At 50.1% G+C, this 23,955-nt stretch overlaps 1 protein-coding gene across 1 annotated transcript; it reads right to left on the bottom strand.

Moving 5' to 3' along the window:
• Positions 1-1,545: 1,545 nt before the first annotated feature.
• LOC139370231 (transitional endoplasmic reticulum ATPase-like) lies at positions 1,546-23,955 on the bottom strand. Its single transcript, XM_071109584.1, has 19 exons — positions 23,430-23,955; positions 22,204-22,315; positions 19,820-19,992; positions 19,307-19,449; positions 18,651-18,781; positions 17,893-18,024; positions 16,520-16,622; positions 16,047-16,180; positions 12,587-12,722; positions 12,348-12,460; positions 11,202-11,366; positions 10,746-10,868; positions 9,042-9,120; positions 8,798-8,931; positions 8,141-8,319; positions 5,864-5,993; positions 3,191-3,349; positions 2,422-2,573; positions 1,546-2,276 (listed from the first exon to the last, which is right to left on the bottom strand). Exons 1-19 carry the CDS (start codon positions 23,450-23,452, stop codon positions 2,189-2,191), a joined length of 2,409 nt encoding a protein of 802 aa, XP_070965685.1. The 5' UTR covers positions 23,453-23,955; the 3' UTR covers positions 1,546-2,188.

Below are 23,955 nucleotides of genomic sequence, written 5' to 3'. Positions count from 1 at the left end.
CTCACTCTCTTCCCTCCCTCACCCTCTTCCCTCCCTCACCCTCTTCCCTCCCTCACTCTCTTCCCTCCCTCACTCCCTTCCCTCCCTCACTCTCTTCCCTCCCTCACCCTCTTCCCTCCCTCACTCTCTTCCCTCCCTCACCCTCTTCCCTCCCTCACCCTTTTCCATCCCTCACTCTCTTCCCTCCCTCATTCTCTTCCCTCCCTCACCCTCTTCCCTCCCTCACTCTCTTCCTTCCCTCACCCTCTTCCCTCCCTCACTCTCTTCCCTCCCTCACCCTCTTCCCTCCCTCTTCCCTCCCTCACCCTCTTCCCTCCCTCACTCTCTTCCCTCCCTCACTCTCTTCCCTCCCTCACCCTCTTCCCTCCCTCACTCTCTTCCCTCCCTCACCCTTTTCCATCCCTCACTCTCTTCCCTCCCTCACTCTCTTCCCTCCCTCACTCTCTTCCCTCCCTCACCCTCTTCCCTCCCTCACTCTCTTTCCTCCCTCACCCTCTTCCCTCCCTCACTCTCTTCCCTCCCTCACCCTCTTCCCTCCCTCACTCTCTTCCCTCCCTCACCCTCTTCCCTCCCTCCCTCACCCTCTTCCCTCCCTCCCTCACTCTCTTCCCTCCCTCACCCTCTTCCCTCCCTCACCCTCTTCCCTCCCTCACTCTCTTCCCTCCCTCACTCTCTTCCCTCCCTCACTCTCTTCCCTCCCTCACCCTCTTCCCTCCCTCACTCTCTTCCCTCCCTCACCCTCTTCCCTCCCTCCCTCACCCTCTTCCCTCCCTCCCTCACTCTCTTCCCTCCCTCACCCTCTTCCCTCCCTCACCCTCTTCCTTCCCTCACTCTCTTCCCTCCCTCACCCTCTTCCCTCCCTCCCTCACCCTCTTCCCTCCCTCCCTCACTCTCTTCCCTCCCTCACCCTCTTCCCTCCTTCACCCTCTTCCCTCCCTCACTCTCTTCCCACCCTCACTCTCTTCCCTCCCTCACCCTCTTCCCTCCCTCACCCTCTTCCACCTCCCTCAGCCTCTTCCCTCCCTCACCCTCTTCCCTCCCTCACTCTCTTCCCACCCTCACTCTCTTCCCTCCCTCACTCTCTTCCTACCCTCTCACTCTCTTCCCACCCTCACTCTCTTCCACCTCCCTCAGCCTCTTCCCTCCCTCCCTCACCCTCTTCCCTCCCTCACCCTCTTCCCACCCTCACTCTCTTCCCTCCCTCACCCTCTTCCCTCCCTCACTCTCTTCCCTCCCTCACCCTCTTCCCTCCCTCACCCTCTTCCACCTCCCTCACTCTCTTCCCACCCTCACTCTCTTCCCTCCTTCACCCTCTTCCCACCCTCACTCTCTTCCCTCCCTCACCCTCTTCCCACCCTCACCCTCTTCCACCTCCTCCGCCTCTCTTTTTCCCTCCATTAATTTCCTCTTCCGTATTCCAAGTATACGTCTCCTTATGATAATATTTGACTCGTTCTTGCCCTCTCAAGGGACGCCCCCCCCCAGTAACCTAGTCTACTGTTTACAGTAGCTTCTTCTATTAACAATGAACATTGAGGGATATTATTATGTGACAGGAGTTTTATTAGTAAAACACAAACAAACAAGGAAAACACTCAGTTTATTACATTTCAGATTTGAATCAGCATTCCTTCCATGATGACCAGCTCAAACACGACAAGAACAACAATCATCATTCAGTTATATTCATTGTACTTTGACCATCCAGATTTTACAAATGATTCAATGAGCCAATTTTTCAGTTTTTGATTTGTTAAAAAAGTTTGAAATATCCAATAAATGTCATTCCACTTCATGATTGTGTCCCACTTGTTGTTGATTCTTCACAAAAAAATACAGTTTTATATCTTTATGTTTGAAGCCTGAAATGTGGCAAAAGGTCGCAAAGTTCAAGGGGGCCGAATACTTTCGCAAGGCACTGTACCAGTTGTTATGATGTATCAGTTGTTATGATGTATCAGTTGTTATGATGTATCAGTTGTTATGATGTATCAGTTACTATGATGTATCAGTTATTATGATGTATCAGTTATTATGAGAAACATCTAAGACTACACCGATAAGCTGAGAAGCACAAACGTTATGTGCTGTTAAAAGTTATTCTGTCCGTATTTGATTCCCACAACAGTCTAATTGATCCAGAGTTCCACATCATATGCAGGCAGGTGTGGTAGAGGTGATAGTCTTCTCACTGGTAGAGGTCGTCCTCTACCTCGTCTCTGAACTGCCCCCCTGACCCCGACCCTTGACCTCCGGACTGAGAGCCAGAGGGGAACCTGAGGAGAGAGAGAGGTCAGTGTACGAGAAGTGTGCCTGTGTTTGTGTGTGTGTGTGCATACTTGCATATGAAAGTGTAAGCATACAGTATGTGTGTGTGTGTGTGTTTGTGTGTATGTGTGTGTGTCCCGGTCCAGTACATACCTGAAGTTCCCAAAGCCTCTGCTCTGCTGTAGTGTCTGGGCGAACATCTCATACTTCCTGATATCGTTGTCGCTGACGGAGCGCCGGGCGAACCTCATGGCCTCTTCAAAGTGATCCTTCCTGATCTCTGGAACAGGGTCACAGTCCTCATCCTGGACAGAGGAGGAGAGGGGAGAGTGGGGGGGGGCAGAAAGAGAGAGAGAGTGGGGGGGCAGAAAGAGAGAGAGGGGGAAGGGGAGACAGAGAGAGTGAGGGCAGGAGAGAGGTTGGGTGGGTGTACAGTTACATAATATTGGTGTATTGGTTGGGTGTGTGTGTGCTTTGTGTATACAAGGTTTAATGTGTGAGGTAGACAGTGTGTGAAACACAGTGTGTGATGTACTGTATGTGAGATGCAGTGTTGGTTGTGTAACAGCTGGGGGACTTGGCTGTCGATCTGTCTGTCTATCTGTCCCTCTCTCTGTCTGTCTCTATGTGTACCTGTCTGTCTCTCTGTCCGTCTCTCTGTCCGTCTCTCTGTCCGTCTGTCTCTATGTCTGTCTGTCTCTATGTCTGTCTGTCTGTGTGTCTGTCAGTTAGATATATGGTATTGCAGTGTTAATGGTGTAACGTCCGTCCGTCCATCCGTCCGTCTGTCTGTCTGTCTGTCTATCTGACCATCTCTATAGTGTGTGTGAGCTGCAGTGTTGGTGGTGTAACAGCAAAAGAAAGAAAGGAAGAAAGGAAGACTGTCAGTCCGTCCGTCCGTCGGTCCGTCCGTCCATCTCACCATGGCGGTGCCTGGGTGGGTCTGTCTCTGGCGCTCTGCTTTGATCTCAGCCTCTATGGCCTCTCTGATGGCCAGCTTACAGGCCCTCTGGCAGATCTCTGTCAGGTCTGCCCCACTGAAACCCTGGGTGATACCAGACAGGTAGGCCAGGTCTACATCCTGGTGTGTGTTGTTGTGAGAGGAGAGGGGTGGGGGAGAGAGAGAGGAGAGGGGAGGGGGGAGAGAGAGGAGAGGGGAGAGAGAGAGGAGAGGGGTGGGGGAGAGAGAGAGGAGAGGGGAGGGGGGAGAGAGAGGAGAGGGAGTAGAGAGAGGAGAGGGGGGAGAGAGGAGGGGGGGGGAGATAGGAGAGGGGTGAGAGAGAGAAGGGGGGAGAGAGAGGAGAGGGAGTAGAGAGAGATAGGAGAGGGGGGAGAGAGAGAGGAGAGGGGAGGGTGAGAGAGAGGAGAGGGGAGGGGGAGAGAGAGGAGAGGGGAGGGGAGAGAGAGAGGAGAGGGGAGGGGAGAGAGAGAGGAGAGGGGAGGGGAGAGAGAGGAGAGAGGGGGAGAGAGAGGAGAGGGGAGGGGGAGAGAGAGAGGAGAGGGGGAGAGAGAGGAGAGGGGATGGGGGAGAGAGAGGAGAGGGGAGGGGAGAGAGAGAGGAGAGGGGAGGGGAGAGAGAGGAGAGAGGGGGGAGAGAGAGGATAGGGGATAGAGAGAGAGGATAGGGGAGAGAGAGAGGAGAGGGGGAGAGAGAGGAGAGGGGGAGAGAGAGGAAGAAAGGAGAAAGAGAGAAAGGAAGAAAGGGGAGAGAGAGATGATAGGGGGGAGAGAGAGGATAGGGAGTAGAGAGAGATAGGAGAGGGGGGAGAGAGAGAGGAGAGGGGAGGGGGAGAGAGAGGAGAGGGGAGGGGGGAGAGAGAGGAGAGGGGAGGGGAGAGAGAGAGGAGAGGGGAGGGGAGAGAGAGAGGAAGAAAGGGGAGAGAGAGAGGAAGAAAGGGGAGAGAGAAAGGAAGAAAGGGGAGAGAGAGAGGATAGGGGGGAGAGAGAGGAGAGGGAGTAGAGAGAGATAGGAGAGGGGGGAGAGAGAGAGGAGAGGGGAGGGGAGGGGGAGAGAGAGGAGAGGGGAGGGGGAGAGAGAGGAGAGGGGAGGGGAGAGAGAGAGGAGAGGGGAGGGGAGAGAGAGGAGAGAGGGGGAGAGAGAGGAGAGGGGAGGGGGAGAGAGAGAGGGGATGGGGGAGAGAGAGGAGAGGGGAGGGGAGAGAGAGAGGAGAGGGGAGGGGAGAGAGAGGAGAGAGGGGGGAGAGAGAGGATAGGGGAGAGAGAGAGGAGAGGGGGAGAGAGAGGAGAGGGGGAGAGAGAGGAAGAAAGGGGAGAGAGAGAAAGGAAGAAAGGGGAGAGAGGGAGGAAGAAAGGGGAGAGAGAGAGGAAGAAAGGGGAGAGAGAGAGGAAGAAAGGGGAGAGAGGGAGGAAGAAAGGGGAGAGAGAGAGGAAGAAAGGGGAGAGAGGGAGGAAGAAAGGGGAGAGAGGGAGGAAGAAAGGGGAGAGAGAGAGGAAGAAAGGGGAGAGAGAGAGGAAGAAAGGGGATAGAGAGGAAGAAAGGGGAGAGAGAGAGTAAGAAAGGGGAGAGAGAGAGGAAGAAAGGGGAGAGAGAGAGGGAGAAAGGGGAGAGAGAGAGGAAGAAAGGGGAGAGAGAGAGGAAGAAAGGGGAGAGAGAGAGGAAGAAAGGGGAGAGAGAGAGGAAGAAAGGGGAGAGAGAGAGGAAGAAAGGGGAGAGAGAGAGGAAGAAAGGGGAGAGAGAGAGGAAGAAAGGGGAGAGAGAGAGGAAGAAAGGGGAGAGAGAGAGGAAGAAAGGGGAGAGCGGGAGGAAGAAAGGGGAGAGAGGGAGGAAGAAAGGGGAGAGAGGGCGGGAGACAAAAATAGTTCATTATTATTATCATCATCATTATTATCGTGTGTCTGTGTGTCTGTGTGTCTACCCTGTCTTTCTTGTAGTATTAAATCATGTTTGTTGGTTAGGAAGGGGTTATATGGCATGGACCTAGGAAGAAAGGAATGTATGTGGAGATAAGAGAGGACAGGGAGAGCTCCTCCAGGGTTATGGTGTCTGGGGGAGCCTGGAACGGTCAGTTGAGGGGTTATAAACTGTGGTTAGACTCATGTGAAAATCCCTGTTGGTGTGTATGTGTGTGCGTAGTTTAGGATGATATAAGAATGAATGGACTTGTGAAAACTTAAGAGCTCTCGCAAATACATTGGGACCTGATCAATTCAGTTATTATGATGTCATAATACACACATCACAATCATTTAAGACCAGAACTTTACAACCTCTGGGTCTCAGACAGATGAAGATAATTGGAATTTATGAAGACGGATTAAATAATTACTTGACAGTGTCTATGTGTCTTTGTGTGTATGTCTATGTGTCTTTGTGTGTGTCTGTGTCTGTGTGTGTCTATGTGTCTTTGTGTGTATGTCTTTGTGTGTCTATGTGTGTGTGTGTCTAAGTGTGTCTATGTGTGTGTGTGTCTATGTGTGTGTATGTCTATGTGTGTGTATGTCTATGTGTGTCTATGTGTGTGTGTGTGTGTGTGTGTGTGTCTATGTGTGTGCGCATGTCTCTGTCTGTGAGTGTCTATGTGTGTCTGTGTCTGTGTGTGTGCGAGTCCATGTGTGAGTGTGTGTGTGTACTGACTCTGGCGATGGGGGACTTGCGTAGGTTTGCGTTGAGGATGGCGGTACGGGAGGCTGTGTCTGGTAGAGGGATGTAGATGAGCTGATCCAGCCTCCCTGGACGGAGGATAGCAGAGTCTATTATATCAGGTCTGGAGGGGGGAGGATAGCAGAGTCTATTATATCAGGTCTGGAGGGGGGAGGATAGCAGAGTCTATTATATCAGGTCTGGAGGGGGGAGAATAGCAGAGTCTATTATATCAGGTCTGGAGGGGGGAGGATAGCAGAGTCTATTATATCAGGTCTGGAGGATAGCAGAGTCTATTATATCAGGTCTGGAGGATAGCAGAGTCTATTATATCAGGTCTGGAGGATAACAGAGTCTATTATATCAGGTCTGGAGGGGGGAGGATAGCAGAGTCTATTATATCAGGTCTGGAAGGGGGAGGATAGCAGAGTATATTATATCAGGTCTGGAGGGTGAGGATAGCAGAGTCTATTATATCAGGTCTGGAGGGGGAGGATAGCAGAGTCTATTATATAAGGGCTGGAGGACAACAGAGTCTATTATATCAGGTCTGGAGGGGGGAGGATAGCAGAGTCTATTATATCAGGTCTGGAGGGGGAGGATAGCAGAGTATATTATATCAGGTCTGGAGGGGGAGGATAGCAGAGTCTATTATATCAGGTCTGGAGGATAGCAGAGTCTATTATATCAGGTCTGGAGGATAACAGAGTCTATTATATCAGGTCTGGAGGGGGGAGGATAGCAGAGTCTATTATATCAGGTCTGGAGGGGGAGGATAGCAGAGTCTATTATATCAGGTCTGGAGGGGGGAGGATAGCAGAGTCTATTATATCAGGTCTGGAGGGGGAGGATAGCAGAGTATATTATATCAGGTCTGGAGGGGGAGGATAGCAGAGTCTATTATATAAGGGCTGGAGGACAACAGAGTCTATTATATCAGGTCTGGAGGATAGCAGAGTCTATTATATCAGGTCTGGAGGATAACAGAGTCTATTATATCAGGTCTGGAGGGGGGAGGATAGCAGAGTCTATTATATCAGGTCTGGAGGGGGAGGATAGCAGAGTCTATTATATCAGGTCTGGAGGGGGGAGGATAGCAGAGTCTATTATATCAGGTCTGGAGGGGGAGGATAGCAGAGTATATTATATCAGGTCTGGAGGGGGAGGATAACAGAGTCTATTATATCAGGTCTGGAGGGTGAGGATAGCAGAGTCTATTATATCAGGTCTGGAGGGGGAGGATAGCAGAGTCTATTATATCAGGTCTGGAGGATAACAGAGTCTATTATATCAGGTCTGGAGGGGGGAGGATAGCAGAGTCTATTATATCAGGTCTGGAGGGGGAGGATAGCAGAGTATATTATATCAGGTCTGGAGGGGGGAGGATAGCAGAGTCTATTATATCAGGTCTGGAGGGGGAGGATAGCAGAGTCTATTATATCAGGTCTGGAGGGGGAGGATAGCAGAGTCTATTATATCAGGTCTGGAGGGGGGAGGATAGCAGAGTCTATTATATCAGGTCTGGAGGGGGAGGATAGCAGAGTCTATTATATAAGGGCTGGAGGACAACAGAGTCTATTATATCAGGTCTGGAGGGTGAGGATAGCAGAGTCTATTATATCAGGTCTGGAGGATAGCAGAGTCTATTATATCAGGTCTGGAGGGGGAGGATAGCAGAGTCTATTATATAAGGGCTGGAGGACAACAGAGTCTATTATATCAGGTCTGGAGGGGGGAGGATAGCAGAGTCTATTATATAAGGGCTGGAGGACAACAGAGTCTATTATATCAGGTCTGGAGGGGGGAGGATAGCAGAGTCTATTATATCAGGTCTGGAGGGGGAGGATAGCAGAGTCTATTATATCAGGTCTGGAGAGGGGAGGGTAACAGAGTCTATTATATCAGGTCTGGAGGATAACAGAGTCTATTATATCAGGTCTGGAGGATAACAGAGTCTATTATATCAGGTCTGGAGGGGGGAGGATAGCAGAGTCTATTATATCAGGTCTGGAAGGGGGAGGAGGGATTAAAGAGGGAGGGAGTGGAGTGGTAGCTCCTATAATAAAGACCCCCCCCCCCACATCCCTCCACCTGTTGTTAGCTCCTGTAATAAAGACCCACCCATATCCCTCTACCTGTTGTTAGCTCCTATAATAAAGACCCACCCATATCCCTCTACTTGTTGGTAGCTCCTATAATAATGACCCCCCCCCACATCCCTCTAACTGTTGGTAGCTCCTATAATAAAGACCCCCCCCCATATCCCTCTACCTGTTGGTAGCTCCTATAATAAAGACGTTCTTCTTGTTGGACATTCCGTCCATCTCCGTGAGAATCTGGTTGATGACCCTGTCGGCCGCGCCCCCTGCGTCCCCGGCTCCGCCCCCTCTGGACTTGGCAATGGAGTCCAGCTCGTCAAAGAACAGGATGCAGGGGGCCGCCTGTCTGGCCTGGGGTTAGAGGTCAGAGTTCAGGGAATAGGAGGTTAGGAAAGAACAGGATGCAGGATGCCACCTGTCTGGCAGGAGGTCAGATGATAGAGGTCAGAGGTCAGGAATGTATTTGTCTAGAAGATCTATGTCACTATTATGTCAGTCTACATAATCGTCGATGATGTCCTTGATGTTGGTTTCTGTCTCTCCAAACCACATGGCTATGTCACTGCTACGTCAGGCTATGTCACTGCTATGTCAGGCTATGTCACTGCTACGTCAGGCTATGTCACTGCTACGTCAGGCTATGTCACTGCTATGTCACTGCTATGTCAGGCTATGTCACTGCTATGTCAGGCTATGTCACTGCTATGTCAGGCTATGTCACTGCTACGTCAGGCTATGTCACTGCTACGTCAGGCTATGTCACTGCTATGTCACTGCTATGTCAGGCTATGTCACTGCTATGTCAGGCTATGCCACTGTTATGTGGTACCTTGTCGAAGACGTCCCTGACATTAGCCTCTGACTCGCCGAACCACATGGTGAGCAGCTCAGGTCCCTTGATGGAGATGAAGTTGGCCTGGCACTCGTTAGCAATCGCCTTGGCTAGCAGGGTCTTTCCACAGCCTGGGAAGAGAGAGAGACAGGGTGTGCGTGTGTGTGTGTGTGTGTGTGTGTGTGTGTGTGTGTGTGTGTGTGTGTGTGTGTGTGTGTGTGTACTGCATGTGTGCTCTGACCTGGGGGTCCATAGAATAACACTCCTCGTGACGGGGTCATACCGAACTTCAGGAACTTATCTGGGTACTCCACTGGGTACTGGGAGAGAGGGGGGAGGGAGGGAGGAGAGGGAGGGAGGAAGGGAGGGGGGAGGGAGGGAGGAGAGGGGGAGGAGAGGGAGGGAGGGAGAGAGGGGGGAGGGAGGGAGCGAGGGGGGAGGAGAGAGAGGGGAGGAGAGAGGGGGGGGGGAGGTGGGGAGGAGAGAGAGGGGGGAGGGAGGGAGGGAGGGAGGGAGAGAAGGGGAGGAGAGAGAGGGAGGGAGAGAGGGGGGAGGAGAGGGAGGGAGAGAGGAGGGAGGGAGGGAGGGAGGGAGGGAGGGAGGGAGAGAGAGAGAGAGAGAGAGAGAGAGAGAGAGAGAGAGAGAGAGAGGGAGGGAGGGAGGGAGGGAGGGAGAGAGGGGGGGAGGGAGGGAGGGAGGGGGAGAGGGGAGGGAGGGGGGAGAGGAGGGAGGGAGGGAGGGAGAGAGGAGGGAGGGTCAAGAAAAGCACTTAAACAAAACTGACCAATAGAGACAACTTCATTCTATTCCACACCCACAACACCTAGGTCTATGTGGCTGGTATTTGACCTCTGACCACAATATCAGCCATGTCCTGTTGAATCAGAACTGCTGTTTTCAGCCACTAGTCTTTACTGTCTTTACTCAGCTGTTAAGGCTATAGAGGTGTGTGTGTGTGTTACTGTTGAGATAGAGGTGTGTGTGTGTGTTACCTGTTGAGATACAGGTGTGTGTGTGTGTCTTACCTGTTGAGATACAGGTGTGTGTGTGTCTTACCTGTTGAGATACAGGTGTGTGTTACCTGTTGAGATACAGGTGTGTGTGTGTGTTACCTGTTGAGATACAGGTGTGTGTGTGTTACCTGTTGAGATACAGGTGTGTGTGTGTGTGTTACCTGTTGAGATACAGGTGTGTGTGTGTGTGTGTCTTACCTGTTGAGATACAGGTGTGTGTGTGTCTTACCTGTTGAGATACAGGTGTGTGTGTGTGTTACCTGTTGATATGCAAGTGTGTGTGTGTGTGTGTGTGTGTGTTACTTGTTGAGATACAGGTGTGTGTGTTACCTGTTGAGATACAGGTTTGTGTGTGTTACCTGTTGAGATACAGGTTTGTGTGTGTTACCTGTTGAGATACAGGTGTGTGTGTTACCTTTTGAGATACAGGTGTGTGTGTGTTACCTGTTGAGATACAGGTGAGTGTGTGTGTGTGTTACCTTTTGAGATACAGGTGTGTGTGTGTTACCTGTTGAGATACAAATGTGTGTGTTACCTGTTGAGATACAGGTGTGTGTGTGTTACCTGTTGAGATACAGGTGTGTGTGTGTGTTACCTGTTGAGATACAGGAGTGTGTGTATTGCCTGTTGAGATACAGGTGTGTGTGTATTACCTATTGAGATACAGGTGTGTGTGTGTTACCTGTTGAGATACAGGTGTGTGTGTGTGTTACCTGTTGAGATACAGGTGTGTGTGTGTTACCTGTTGAGATACAGGTGTGTGTGTGTTACCTGTTGAGATACAGGTGTGTGTGTGTGTGTGTTACCTGTTGAGATACAGGTGTGTGTGTGTGTTACCTGTTGATATACAGGTGTGTGTGTGTGTTACCTGTTGAGATACAGGTGTGTGTGTGTGTTACCTGTTGAGATACAGGTGTGTGTGTGTGTGTTACCTGTACTAGTTCCTGCAGTTCTCTCTTGACCTCTCCCAGTCCTCCTATATCCTCCCAGTTAACATTAGGAACCTCCACTACTGTCTCCCTCAGAGCTGACGGGTTACTCTGCCCCAACGCCCACTGGAGGGAGGGAGGGAGGGAGGGAGGGAGGGAGGGAGGGAGGGAGGGAGGGATGGAGGGAGGGAGGGAGGGAGGTAGGAAGAGAGGGAGAGAGGGAGAGAGGGAGAGAGGGAGAAGGGAGGGAGGGAGGGAGGGAGGTAGGAAGGAAGGAAGGGAGGGAGGGAGGGAGGTAGGAAGGAAGGAAGGAAGGAAGGAAGGAAGGAAGGAAGGAAGGAAGGAAGGAAGGAAGGAAGGAAGGAGGGGAGAGGGAGATGGAGATGGAGATGGACAATGAGATGAGCAGGTCTATATTGTGTGTGTGGTTGAGTGTGTGTCTGTGCTGCTGCCACTAACCCTGAAGTCATCGTTGGTAACTGCCAGTGAGTTGAGCAGTTCAGCATCAATGGTGTCGTCCTCCAGATCAATCAGGGTCATCTTCTTCCTGATGGCCTGCAGAGCCGCCTCAGAACACAGAGCTGCCAGGTCTGACCCCACATGGCCATGCGCATCCATGGAAACCTACCAGGAAGCACAGTACAATGAGTAGAACTTTATTGTCCCAACTTCACTGGCACAAAACATTCCCCAGTCATGGCACCCTATTCCCTACATAGTGCACTACTTTAGACCAGAGCCCTATTCCCTATATAGTGCACTACTTTAGACCAGAGCCCTATTCCCTACATAGTGCACTACTTTAGACTAGAGCCCTATTCTCTACATAGTGCACTACTTTAGACTAGAGCCCTATTCCCTATATAGTGCACTACATTAGACCAGAGCCCTAGTCCCTATATAGTGCACTACTTTAGACTAGAGCCCTATTCCCTATATAGTGCACTACTTTAGACCAGAGCCCTAGTCCCTATATAGTGCACTACTTTAGACTAGAGCCCTATTCCCTATATAGTCCACTACTTTAGACTAGAGCCCTATTCCCTATATAGTACACAGCTTTAGACTAGAGCCCTATTCCCTATATAGTGCACTACTTTTGACCTCCCATCTCTCCCCCCTCCTCCACCTTCCCAATCTCTCCCCCCTCCTCACCCTGCCCCCCCACCCACCATCTCTCCCCTCTCCTCCTCATCTCTCCTCTCTCCCCTCTCCTCACCCTCCTCATCTCTCCATCTCTCCCCTGTCCTCCTCCTCCTCATCTCTCCTCCTCCTCCATCTCTCCCCTCTCCTCCTCATCTCTCCTCCATCTCTCCCCTCTCCTCATCTCTCCTCCATCTCTCCCCTCTCCTCCATCTCTCCCCTCTCCTCCTCCTCCTCATCTCTCCTCTCTCCTCCATCTCTCCCCTCTCCTCCTCCTCCTCATCTCTCCCCTCTCCTCCATCTCTCCCCTCTCCTCCTCCTCCTCATCTCTCCCCCCTCCCCTCCCCTCCTCCCCCACCCCCCCACCCCTCCCCTCTCCTCATCCTCTCCAGGTCCTCTCCCCCCCCCACCCCTCCCCTCTCCCCTCCCCCCCCACCCCCCCCACCCCTCCCCTCTCCTCACCCTCTCCAGGTCCACGTCGTCAGATAGCTTCATGTTCTTGGTGTGAATCTGCAGTATCTCCAGTCTACCAGTGGAGTCTGGGATGCCGATGTCGATCTCTTTGTCAAACCTGCCTGAGTTACACAGAGACAGGTGTTAACTAACTAGTGTGTGTGTGTGTGTGTGTGTGTGTGTGTGTGTGTGTGTGTGTGTGTGTGTGTGTGTGTGTGTGTGTGTGAGTGAGTGTGTGTCTCTCTAACCGAAGCGTCTCAGGGCAGGGTCGATGCTGTTGGGTCTGTTGGTGGCTGCCATGACAATAACGTGAGTTCTCTGCTTCAGTCCATCCATCAGGGTGAGGAGCTGTGATACGATACGCCTCTCCACCTCCCCATGGGTCTGACCAGACACACACACACACACACACACACACACACACACACACACACACACACACACACACACACACACACACCCACACACAGTTATCACACACACAATCATGTATGCAAGCACGCACAGTTGTCACACACACACACACACAAAGTTATCACACACACAATCATGTATGCAAGCACACACAGTTGTCACACACACATAAACACACAGTAGTGGAAAGTACTTCAGTAAAAATATTTTAAAGTACTACTTCAGTACTTTACTTTACTATTTATATTTTTTCCAACTTTTACTTCACTACATTCCTAAAGAAAAGTATGTACTATTTAAGACATACATTTCCCGACGCCCAAAAGTACACGTTACGTTTTGAATGCCTAGCAAGACAGGAAAATGGTCCAATTCACACACTTATCAAGAGAACATCTCATCCCTACTGACTCTGATCTGGAGGACTCACTAAACAGAGAACATCCCTGGTCATCCCTACTGACTCTGATCTGGAGGACTCACTAAACAGAGAACATCCCTACTGCCTCTGATCTGGTGGACTCACTAAACAGAGAACATCCCTACTGCCTCTGATCTGGTGGACTCACTAAACAGAGAACATCCCTGGTCATCCCTACTGCCTCTGATCTGGAGGACTCACTAAACAGAGAACCTCCCTGTTCATCCCTACTGCCTCTGATCTGGTGGACTCACTAAACAGAGAACATCCCTACTGCCTCTGATCTGGTGGACTCACTAAACAGAGAACATCCCTACTGCCTCTGATCTGGTGGACTCACTAAACAGAGAACATCCCTACTGCCTCTGATCTGGTGGACTCACTAAACAGAGAACATCCCTACTGACTCTGATCTGGTGGACTCATTAAACAGAGAACATCCCTGGTCATCCCTACTGCCTCTGATCTGGTGGACTCACTAAACAGAGAACATCCCTGGTCATCCCTACTGCCTCTGATCTGGTGGACTCACTAAACAGAGAACATCCCTGATTATCCCTACTGACTCTGATCTGGTGGACTCACTAAACAGAGAACATCCCTACTGACTCTGATCTGGTGGACTCACTAAACAGAGAACATCCCTGGTCATCCCTACTGCCTCTGATCTGGTGGACTCACTAAACAGAGAACATCCCTGGTCATCCCTACTGCCTCTGATCTGGTGGACTCACTAAACAGAGAACATCCCTGATTATCCCTACTGACTCTGATCTGGTGGACTCACTAAACAGAGAACATCCCTACTGACTCTGATCTGGTGGACTCACTAAACAGAGAACATCCCTGGTCATCCCTACTGACTCTGATCTGGTGGACTCACTAAACAGAGAACATCCCTGGTCATCCCTACTGCCTCTGATCTGGTGGACTCACTAAACAGAGAACATCCCTGGTCATCCCTACTGCCTCTGATCTGGTGGACTCACTAAACAGAGAACATCCCTGATTATCCCTACTGACTCTGATCTGGTGGACTCACTAAACAGAGAACATCCCTACTGACTCTGATCTGGTGGACTCACTAAACAGAGAACATCCCTGGTCATCCCTACTGCCTCTGATCTGGTGGACTCACTAAACAGAGAACATCCCTGATTATCCCTACTGACTCTGATCTGGAGGACTCACTAAACAGAGAACATCCCTGGTCATCCCTACTGCCTCTGATCTGGTGGACTCACTAAACACATGCTTGGTTATTAAATTATGTCTGAATGTTGGAGCGTGACCCTGGCTGTCCGTAAATAAAATAAAACAAGAAAATCTTGGCGTCTGGATTAATAAGGAAGATGAAATGGTTTATACTTTTACTTTTGATACTTAAGTACATTTTAGCCATTTACTTAAGTATATTTAAAGTATATTTTAATTAAGTATATTTAAAGTATATTTTAATTAAGTATATTTAAAACCTTTTATTTTTTTACATTTTTTTAACTTTTACTGATCTAGTATTTTACTGGGTGACTTTCACTTTTACTGGAGTCATTTTCTGTTAAGGTATCTTTACTTTTACTACAGTATGACAATTGAATACTTTTTCCACCACTGCATTAGATCAGACACAGTTATAACACACACACACACACACACACACACACACACACACACACACACACACACACACACACACACACACACACACACACACACACTCTACTCCTGTCCCTCCCTCCTCACCTTCTCTCTGCTCCTGTCCCTCCCTCCTCACCTTCTCTCTACCCCTTTCCCTCCCTCCTCACCTTCTCTCTGCCCCTTTCCCTCGCTCCTCACCTTCTCTCTACTCCTTTCCCTCCCTCCTCACCTTCTCTCTACCCCTTTCCCTACCTCCTCACCTTCTTTCTGCTCCTTTCCCTCGCCTCTTTCACTCCCTCATCACCTTCTCTCTGCTCCTTTCCCTTTCCCTCGCTCTTCACCTTCTCTCTGCTTCTTTCCCTCGCTCCTCACCTTCTCTCTGCCCCTTTCCCTCGCTCCTCACCTTCTCTCTGCCTCTTTCCCTCGCTCCTCACCTTCTCTCTGCTCCTGTCCCTCCCTCCTCACCTTCTCTCTGCTCCTTTCCCTTTCCCTCGCTCTTCACCTTCTCTCTGCTTCTTTCCCTCGCTCCTCACCTTCTCTCTGCCCCTTTCCCTCGCTCCTCACCTTCTCTCTGCCTCTTTCCCTCGCTCCTCACCTTCTCTCTGCTCCTTTCCCTTGCTCCTCACCTTCTCTCTGCCTCTTTCCCTCCCTCCTCACCTTCTCTCTACTCCTGTCCCTCCCTCCTCACCTTCTCTCTGCCCCTTTCCCTCCCTCCTCACCTTCTCTCTGCTCCTTTCCCTCGCTCCTCACCTTCTCTCTGCCCCTTTCCCTCCCTCCTCACCTTCTCTCTGCCCCTTTCCCTCCCTCCTCACCTTCTCTCTGCCCCTTTCCCTACCTCCTCATCTTCTCTCTGCTCCTTTCCCTTGCTCCTCACCTTCTCTCTGCTCCTGTCCCTCCCTCCTCACCTTCTCTCTGCCCCTTTCCCTCGCTCCTCACCTTCTCTCTGCCCCTTTCCCTCCCTCCTCACCTTCTCTCTGCCCCTTTCCCTCCCTCCTCACCTTCTCTCTGCCCCTTTCCCTCCCTCCTCACCTTCTCTCTGCCCTTTCCCTCCCTCCTCACCTTCTCTCTGCTCCTTTCCCTCCCTCCTAACCTTCTCTCTTAGGAGCGATAGAATCCAATCTTCCCCTCCCTCCTCACCTTCTCTCTCTTAGGAGCGATAGAATCCAATCTTTCCCTCCCTCCTCACTTTCTCTCTCTTAGGAGCGATAGAATCCAATCTTTCCCTCCCTCCTCACCTTCTCTCTCTTAGGAGCGATAGAATCCAGTTCGTCTATGAAAATAATGGCGGGAGAGTTTTTCTCTGCCTCCTCGAAGGCTTTCCTCAGGTTGCTCTCTGACTCCCCGGCCATCTTACTCATGATCTCAGGACCTGGGGACACAATACAGCGTAACACACAGGAAACAGAATAGACAGAATGAAGATAGTCCCCCGAACCAAAATGTGTTTTCCCTCCTACCTAACCGCAAGACTGGGAGAGGGAGTTAGAATACGTTATGACCTATGAATAGGTGTATGGGGATACTGGGGGGACTGGAATGGCCGTAACACACAGGAAATAGATGACCGGATGCCCCTCATTGCTGAATCAGAAGAATGCTCCAGTATTGTTAGGTTGGGGGTTAGATGGGTTAGAGGTTAGAGGTCAGGAGTTAGAAGTAAAGGGTTAGAGGGTTTAGGAGGTCAGGGGTTGGAGGTCAGAGGTCTCACCATTGATGAGGAAGAAGAATGCTCCAGTCTCGTTGGCGACGGCCCGGGCGACCAGTGTCTTCCCTGTACCTGGAGGTCCATACAGCAGAATACCCCTGGGAGGCTAGGGAGGAGGAGAGGAGAGGGGAGGGGAGGGGAGAGGAGAGGAGAGGAGAGGAGAGGAGAGGAGAGGAGAGGAGAGGAGAGGAGAGGAGAGGAGGCTGAATGAATGAATTGAAAAAAGCATTTTTTTACTTAACTAGGCAAGTCAGTTAAGAACAAATTCTTATTTTAAAATGACATCCTACCCCAGCCAAACCCCCCCCTAACCCGACGGCGCTGGGCCAATCCCTCCCCTAACCCGACGGCGCTGGGCCAAACCCTCCCCTAACCCGACGGCGCTGGGCCAAACCCTCCCCTAACCCGACGGCGCTGGGCCAAACCCTCCCCTAACCCGACGGCGCTGGGCCAAACCCCCCCCTAACCCGACGGCGCTGGGCCAAACCCTCCCCTAACCCGACGGCGCTGGGCCAAACCCTCCCCTAACCCGACGGCGCTGGGCCAAACCCTCCCCTAACCCGACGGCGCTGGGCCAAACCCCCCCCTAACCCGACGGCGCTGGGCCAAACCCTCCCCTAACCCGACGGCGCTGGGCCAAACCCTCCCCTAACCCGACGGCGCTGGGCCAAACCCTCCCCTAACCCGACGGCGCTGGGCCAAACCCTCCCCTAACCCGACGGCGCTGGGCCAAACCCTCCCCTAACCCGACGGCGCTGGGCCAAACCCTCCCCTAACCCGACGGCGCTGGGCCAAACCCTCCCCTAACCCGACGGCGCTGGGCCAAACCCCCCCCTAACCCGACGGCGCTGGGCCAAACCCTCCCCTAACCCGACGGCGCTGGGCCAAACCCTCCCCTAACCCGACGGCGCTGGGCCAAACCCCCCCCTAACCCGACGGCGCTGGGCCAAACCCTCCCCTAACCCGACGGCACTGGGCCAAACCCCCCCCTAACCCGACGGCGCTGGGCCAAACCCTCCCCTAACCCGACGGCGCTGGGCCAAACCCTCCCCTAACCCAGACGGCGCTGGGCCAAACCCTCCCCTAACCCGACGGCGCTTGGCCAAACCCTCCCCTAACCCGACGGCGCTGGGCCAAACCCTCCCCTAACCCGACGGCGCTGGGCCAATTGCGCGCCGCTCTATGGGACTCCATATCACGGCCGGTTGTAAAACAGCCCGGGATCGAACCAGGGTCTGTAGTGACGCCTCTAGCACTGAGATGCAGTGCCTTAGACCGCTGCGCCACTCGGGAGCTTTGAAATGGGATGGGTGAATGGACGGACAGAACAGACAGATAGAGGTATAAATAGAGGGATGGATGAATAGATATATCACCTTGACTCCTATAGCCTTGAATAGTCCAGGATGTCTGAGGGGAAGCTCCACCATTTCTTTGATTTGAGCTAACTGTTTACGACAACCTCCAATGTCATCATAGCCTACGTCAGTCAGACTCTCCTCCTCGTCCTATCAGGGGCAGGGGAAAGACAATGTGAGACCCTCACAGGTACAACATTCTGTCAATCATTCAGACTTTCCTCCTCGACCCATCGGGGGCAGGGGGAGGGGCAAGGGAAGACAAGATGAGACCCTCACAGGTAGAACATTCTGTCAATCATTCAGACTTTCCTCCTCGACCCATCGGGGGCAGGGGGAGGGGCAAGGGAAGACAATATGAGACCCTCACAGGTACAACATTCTGTCAATCATTCAGACTTTCCTCCTCGACCCACCGGGGGCAGGGGGAGGGGCAAGGGAAGACAATAGGAGACCCTCACAGGTACAACATGCTGCCAATCATTCAGTCAGACATTCAGCTTGGGAAATGTTAACAACATTTTAGAGCAGGGTTGTCAAACTCAATTCCTGTAAGATCGTGTGTCTGTGCCAGTAGATTTTCTCTCCTCCCTTGTACTTGATCCCTTGTGCTTGTAATGAATTAGTTAGGAACTCTCCTCACCTAGGTGTCTAGGTCTTAAAAGATGACACCAAAACCAGCCGATACTGGGCCCTCCATGGAATGAGTTGGACTCCCCTGTTGTAGAGTTTGTTTTGGCCCAATTCAATAAAAAAGTGTGATTTTACAAAGAGACCTCTCTGTTGATTGGCTGTCCCTCGCAGTGGATGACGGTGTCCGGGGCGACGATGCAGTGGGGGGCGGGGTCTGTCTCCACCACCTTGAACTCCACAGCCCGCATGCCCCCTCGCACCAGGAAGATGTCGCCTAGCAACACAACAATAATGACAGTTACTCAACAACTAACAACTAAACAGCTACTTACAAATAGTGAACTGCTAGTTGAATTACAGTGTTGTAATTCATTATCAGCTGTAGGACTACAAGTCTTGTTGCCAGTTTATAGAATGTCAGAAATGTTAGAAAAAGTTAGAACCACTTGATGGAATGTCAGAAGTTATATAATAAGTTATACGTTATATAAACAATTCATAGACAAAGGTTATGAGTACCTTTGTGTAAGGGCCAGTAGGGTCGGTCTACCTTTTTGTACAACAGTCATGAGTACCTTTGTGTAAGGGCCAGTAGGGTCGGTCTACCTTTTTGTACAACAGTCATGAGTACCTCTGTGTAAGGGCCAGTAGGGTCGGTCTACCTGTTTGTACAACAGTTATGAGTACCTCTGTGTAAGGGCCAGTAGGGTCGGTCTACCTATTTGTACAACAGTTACGAGTACCTCTGTGTAAGGGCCAGTAGGGTTGGTCTACCTTTTTGTACAACAGTCATGAGTACCTTTGTGTACAGGTCGATAGGCTTCCAAGAAATAGGGTTTCAGGAAGACGTCGAACAGGTTTCCCGTTAACCCTTCGATGGTGTCATCTATCGGCAGGACATGGATACGCACGCCGTACTTCACATCTGGGCATGCATGGACACTACACACACACACACACACACACACACACACACACACACACACATATAATCTTCATTGAAAGTGCTTTTTAGGTCAAAAATAGGCTCAATTTGTGACGGACTAAAATGTGAATGTAATCCGGTTCAGAGTGATCAGACATTTGACTCTTTAGTCATTTAGCAGACGCTCTTATCCAGAGTGACTAACAGGAGGAATCAGGGTTAAGTGCCTTGCTCAAAGGCACATCAGCATTCAATGTGATTTTTGTAGCCTACCTGATGACATCACACAGGTGATCAGTACAGTAGTCTACCCGATGACATCACACAGGTGATCAGTACAGTAGTCTACCCGATGACATCACACAGGTGATCAGTACAGTAGCCTACCTGATGACATCACCGAGGCGTACCCTCAGGTTGTTGCGTGTGACGCGGTTCATGCGGACGCGTTCGTCTGGACAGGTGTCGTCTGTCAACACGATACACACCGTCTCACGCCGCTTCCTCCCCCGCAGGACCACCGTGTCGCCACGGAACAACTGCAGCTCCTCTGTCTTCGCCTGGGAGACACAGGAAGTAATACACGCGCTGGAGACTGGAGGTACAGGAAGTAATACACACGCTGGAGACTGGAGACACAGGAAGTAATACACACGCTGGAGACTGGAGACACAGGAAGTAATACACACGCTGGAGACTGGAGACACAGGAAGTAATACACACGCTGGAGACTGGAGACACAGGAAGTAATACACACGCTGGAGACTGGAGAGACAGGAAGTAATACACACGCTGGAGACTGGAGACACAGGAAGTAATACACACGCTGGAGACTGGAGACACAGGAAGTAATACACACGCTGGAGACTGGAGACACAGGAAGTAATACACACGCTGGAGACACAGTGCCTTGACCTATTCCACACTTTGTTGTGTTGCAGCCTGAATTCAAAATGGATTAAATAGCATTTTTTCTCACCCATCTACACACATTACCCCATTATGACAAAAAAGTGTGGTGCTTGCAAAATTAATGAAAATGAAATACAGAATTATCTAATTTTCTGAAATATTCACACCCCTGAGTCAATACTTTGTAGAAGCACCTTTGGCAGCGATTACAGCTGTGAGTCTTTCTGGGTAAATCTCTAAGAGATTTCCACACCTGGATTGTGCAACATTTGCACATTATTATTTTCAAAATTCTTCAAGCTCTGTCAAATTGGTTGTTGTTCATTGCTATACAACCATTTTCACGTCTTGCCATATATTTTCAATGCGATTTAAATCAAAATTGTAACTCTGCCACTCTTGGTGAGCAACTCCAGTGTAGATTTGATCTTGTGTTTTAGGTTATTGTCCTGCTGAAAGGTGAATTAATATCCCAGTGTCTGGTGGAAAGCAGGCTGAACCCGGTTTTCCTCTAGGATGTTGCCTGTGCTTTGCTCCATTCCGTTGATTTTTCTATCCTGAAAAATTCCCCAGTCTTTAATGATTACAAGCATACCCATAACATGATGCAGTCACCACTATGCAGAGTGGTACTCAGTGATGTGTTGTGTAGCATAACACTTTGTATAACAGGACAAAAAGTGAATTGCTTTGCCACATATTTTGCCGTATTACTTCAGTACTTTGTTGCAAACAGAATGCATATTTTGGAATCTTTTTATTCTGTACAGACTAACTAAAATGTTGTTGATCCATCCTCAGTTTTCTCCTATCACAGCCATTAAACTCTGTAACTGTTTTAAAGTCACCATTGGTGAAAAACCCTGAGCGGTTTCCTTCCTCTCCGGCAACTGAGTTGGGAAGGACGCCTGTATCTTTGTGGTGACTGGATGTATTGATACATTATCCAAAGTGTAATTAATAACTTCACCGTGTTGAAAGGGACTTTCAATGTTGGCTTTTTGAAATGCTTACCCATCTACCAATATGTGCTCTTCTTTGCAAGGCATTGGAAAACCTTCCTGGTCTTTGTGGTTGAATCTGTGTTTGAAATTCACTGCTCGACTGTGGTACCTTACAGATAACAGCATGTGTGGGGTGAGGTAGTCATTCAAAAATAGGCTTGCCATAACAAAGGGGTTGAACACTTATTGACTCAAGATATTTCATCTTTCATTTTGAATGAATTAGTAAACATTTAGAAAAACGATTCCACTTTGACAGGATGGGGTATTGTGTGTAGTCCAGTGACCCCCCCCCCCCAAAAAAAAATATGTCATACATTTTAAATTATGGTAACACACAGACACACCTGAGACTGGTAATACACACACCTGAGACTGGTAATACACACACCTGAGACTGGTAATACACACACCTGAGACTGGCAACACACACACCTGAGACTGGCAACACACACACCTGAGACTGGTAACACACACACCTGAGACTGGTAACACACACACCTGAGACTGGCAACACACACACCTGAGACTGGTAACACACACACCTGAGACTGGCAACACACACACCTGAGACTGGTAACACACACACAACAGAAACTGATAACACACACACCTGAGACTGGTAACACACACACCTGAGACTGGCAACAGTCACACTTGAGACTGGCAACACACACATCTGAGACTGGTAACACACACACAACTGAAACTGGTAACACACACACCTGAGACTGGTAAAACACACACAACTGAAACTGGTAACACACACACCTGAGACTGGTAACACACACAGCTGAAACTGGTAACACACACAGCTGAAACTGGTAACACACACAGCTGATACCTGCAACACACCTGTGAGAGGCTGACGATGCTGTTGTCTTCATTGTGGGCTTCATCCACCACCAGTCTATTGGGTCTGTGTTTCTGCTTCAGGATAGCAGTGGAGAAATCCTCCCCCTTAGGACTACCAACACACATACAGTTACACACACACACACACACACACACACACACACACACACACACACACACACACACACACACACACACACACACACACACACACACACACACACACACACACACACACACACACACACACTTGCCCCACATAGCTCCTGTTTCTCCATGTGACGATGATCTGAATTTAGCCCAGTCTACAGCTCTGTTTACAAAGAGTAGAGGACAGACCTGTCCTGGCCTCATCTCAGCCCTTATTGCTTCATGGATATAATAAGACCAAGTGCAGAATGGAAACGTGGGTCATAGTCATTAGTGCACAACTTAGCAAAACATTTTGAAATGAAAAACAAATGTGAGTGTTTCTTATTGGTCAAGTTCGGGTAGTGCCAGTCCGTTTGATACCTAATGAATGTTACCCTGGTGATTTAGTTAAGCTAGTTATACCACAGTTGTAGTACTCTGTTACCCTGGTGATTTAGTTAAGCTAGTTATAACACAGTTGTAGTACTCTGTTACCCTGGTGATTTAGTTAAGCTAGTTATAACACAGTTGTAGTACTCTGTTACCCTGGTGATTTAGTTAAGCTAGTTATAACACAGTTGTAGTACTCTGTTACCCTGGTGATTTAGTTAAGCTAGTTATAACACTGTTATAGTACTCTGTTACCCTGGTGATTTAGTTAAGCTAGTTATAACACTGTTATAGTACTCTGTTACCCTGGTGATTTAGTTCAACTAGTTATAACACTGTTGTAGTACTCTGTTACCCTGGTGATTTAGTTAAGCTAGTTATAACACTGTTGTAGTACTCTGTTACCCTGGTGATTTAGTTAAGCTAGTTATAACACTGTTGTAGTACTCTGTTTCCCTGGTGATTTAGTTAAGCTAGTTATAACACTGTTGTAGTACTCTGTTACCCTGGTGATTTAGTTCAACTAGTTATAACACTGTTATAGTAGTACTCTGTTACCCTGGTGATTTAGTTCAACTAGTTATAACACTGTTATAGTACTCTGTTACCCTGGTGATTTAGTTCAACTAGTTATAACACTGTTATAGTACTCTGTTACCCTGGTGATTTAGTTAAGCTAGTTATAACACTGGTGTATTACTCACTCTGTTCCTCCAGGGGCAGGCATGGCTGGGTATGGAGAGTTCCTGTGTAACAGAACCCGCTCCTAGATCCTTTATGGGTCAGAGTACCCTGGTCTCTCCCTGGTTCTGGGGTTGGATGTCTGGGTCTAGTCCTGGGTCTGGGTGTTGGGTTTGGGTCAGAGTCCTGGGCCTAGTTAAAGAGCCCTGGGTCCTAGGTGTTGGGTCCTGGATTCGGGGTCTAGTCCTGAGTCTGGGTGTTGGGTTTGGGTCAGAGTCCTGGGCCTAGTTAAAGAGCCCTGGGTCCTAGGTGTTGGGTCCTGGATTCTGGGTCTAGTCCTGAGTCTTTAGTTCTGGTCTCTCCTGGATATCTCTGAGGTAGAGCTCAGTAGTTTGGTCTTCTCTCTCTGCAGACGGTGTTCTCTGTGGCTGGGGGTCAGGTCTGTCTAGGGAAAGTCCCTCTCTCTGCCTCCCTCCCCCTTGTTGAGCGTCTCTCCTCCCTCCCTCCCCGTCCCACCTCGACCCCAACCCTTCACATACTCTGGAAAGT

The sequence above is a fragment of the Oncorhynchus clarkii genome, chromosome 17 (genome assembly GCF_045791955.1).
Source record: "Oncorhynchus clarkii lewisi isolate Uvic-CL-2024 chromosome 17, UVic_Ocla_1.0, whole genome shotgun sequence".
NCBI lineage: Eukaryota > Metazoa > Chordata > Actinopteri > Salmoniformes > Salmonidae > Oncorhynchus > Oncorhynchus clarkii.
Note: the sequence above shows the minus strand (reverse complement) of the source record. Positions and strands in the feature narration are given on the sequence as shown.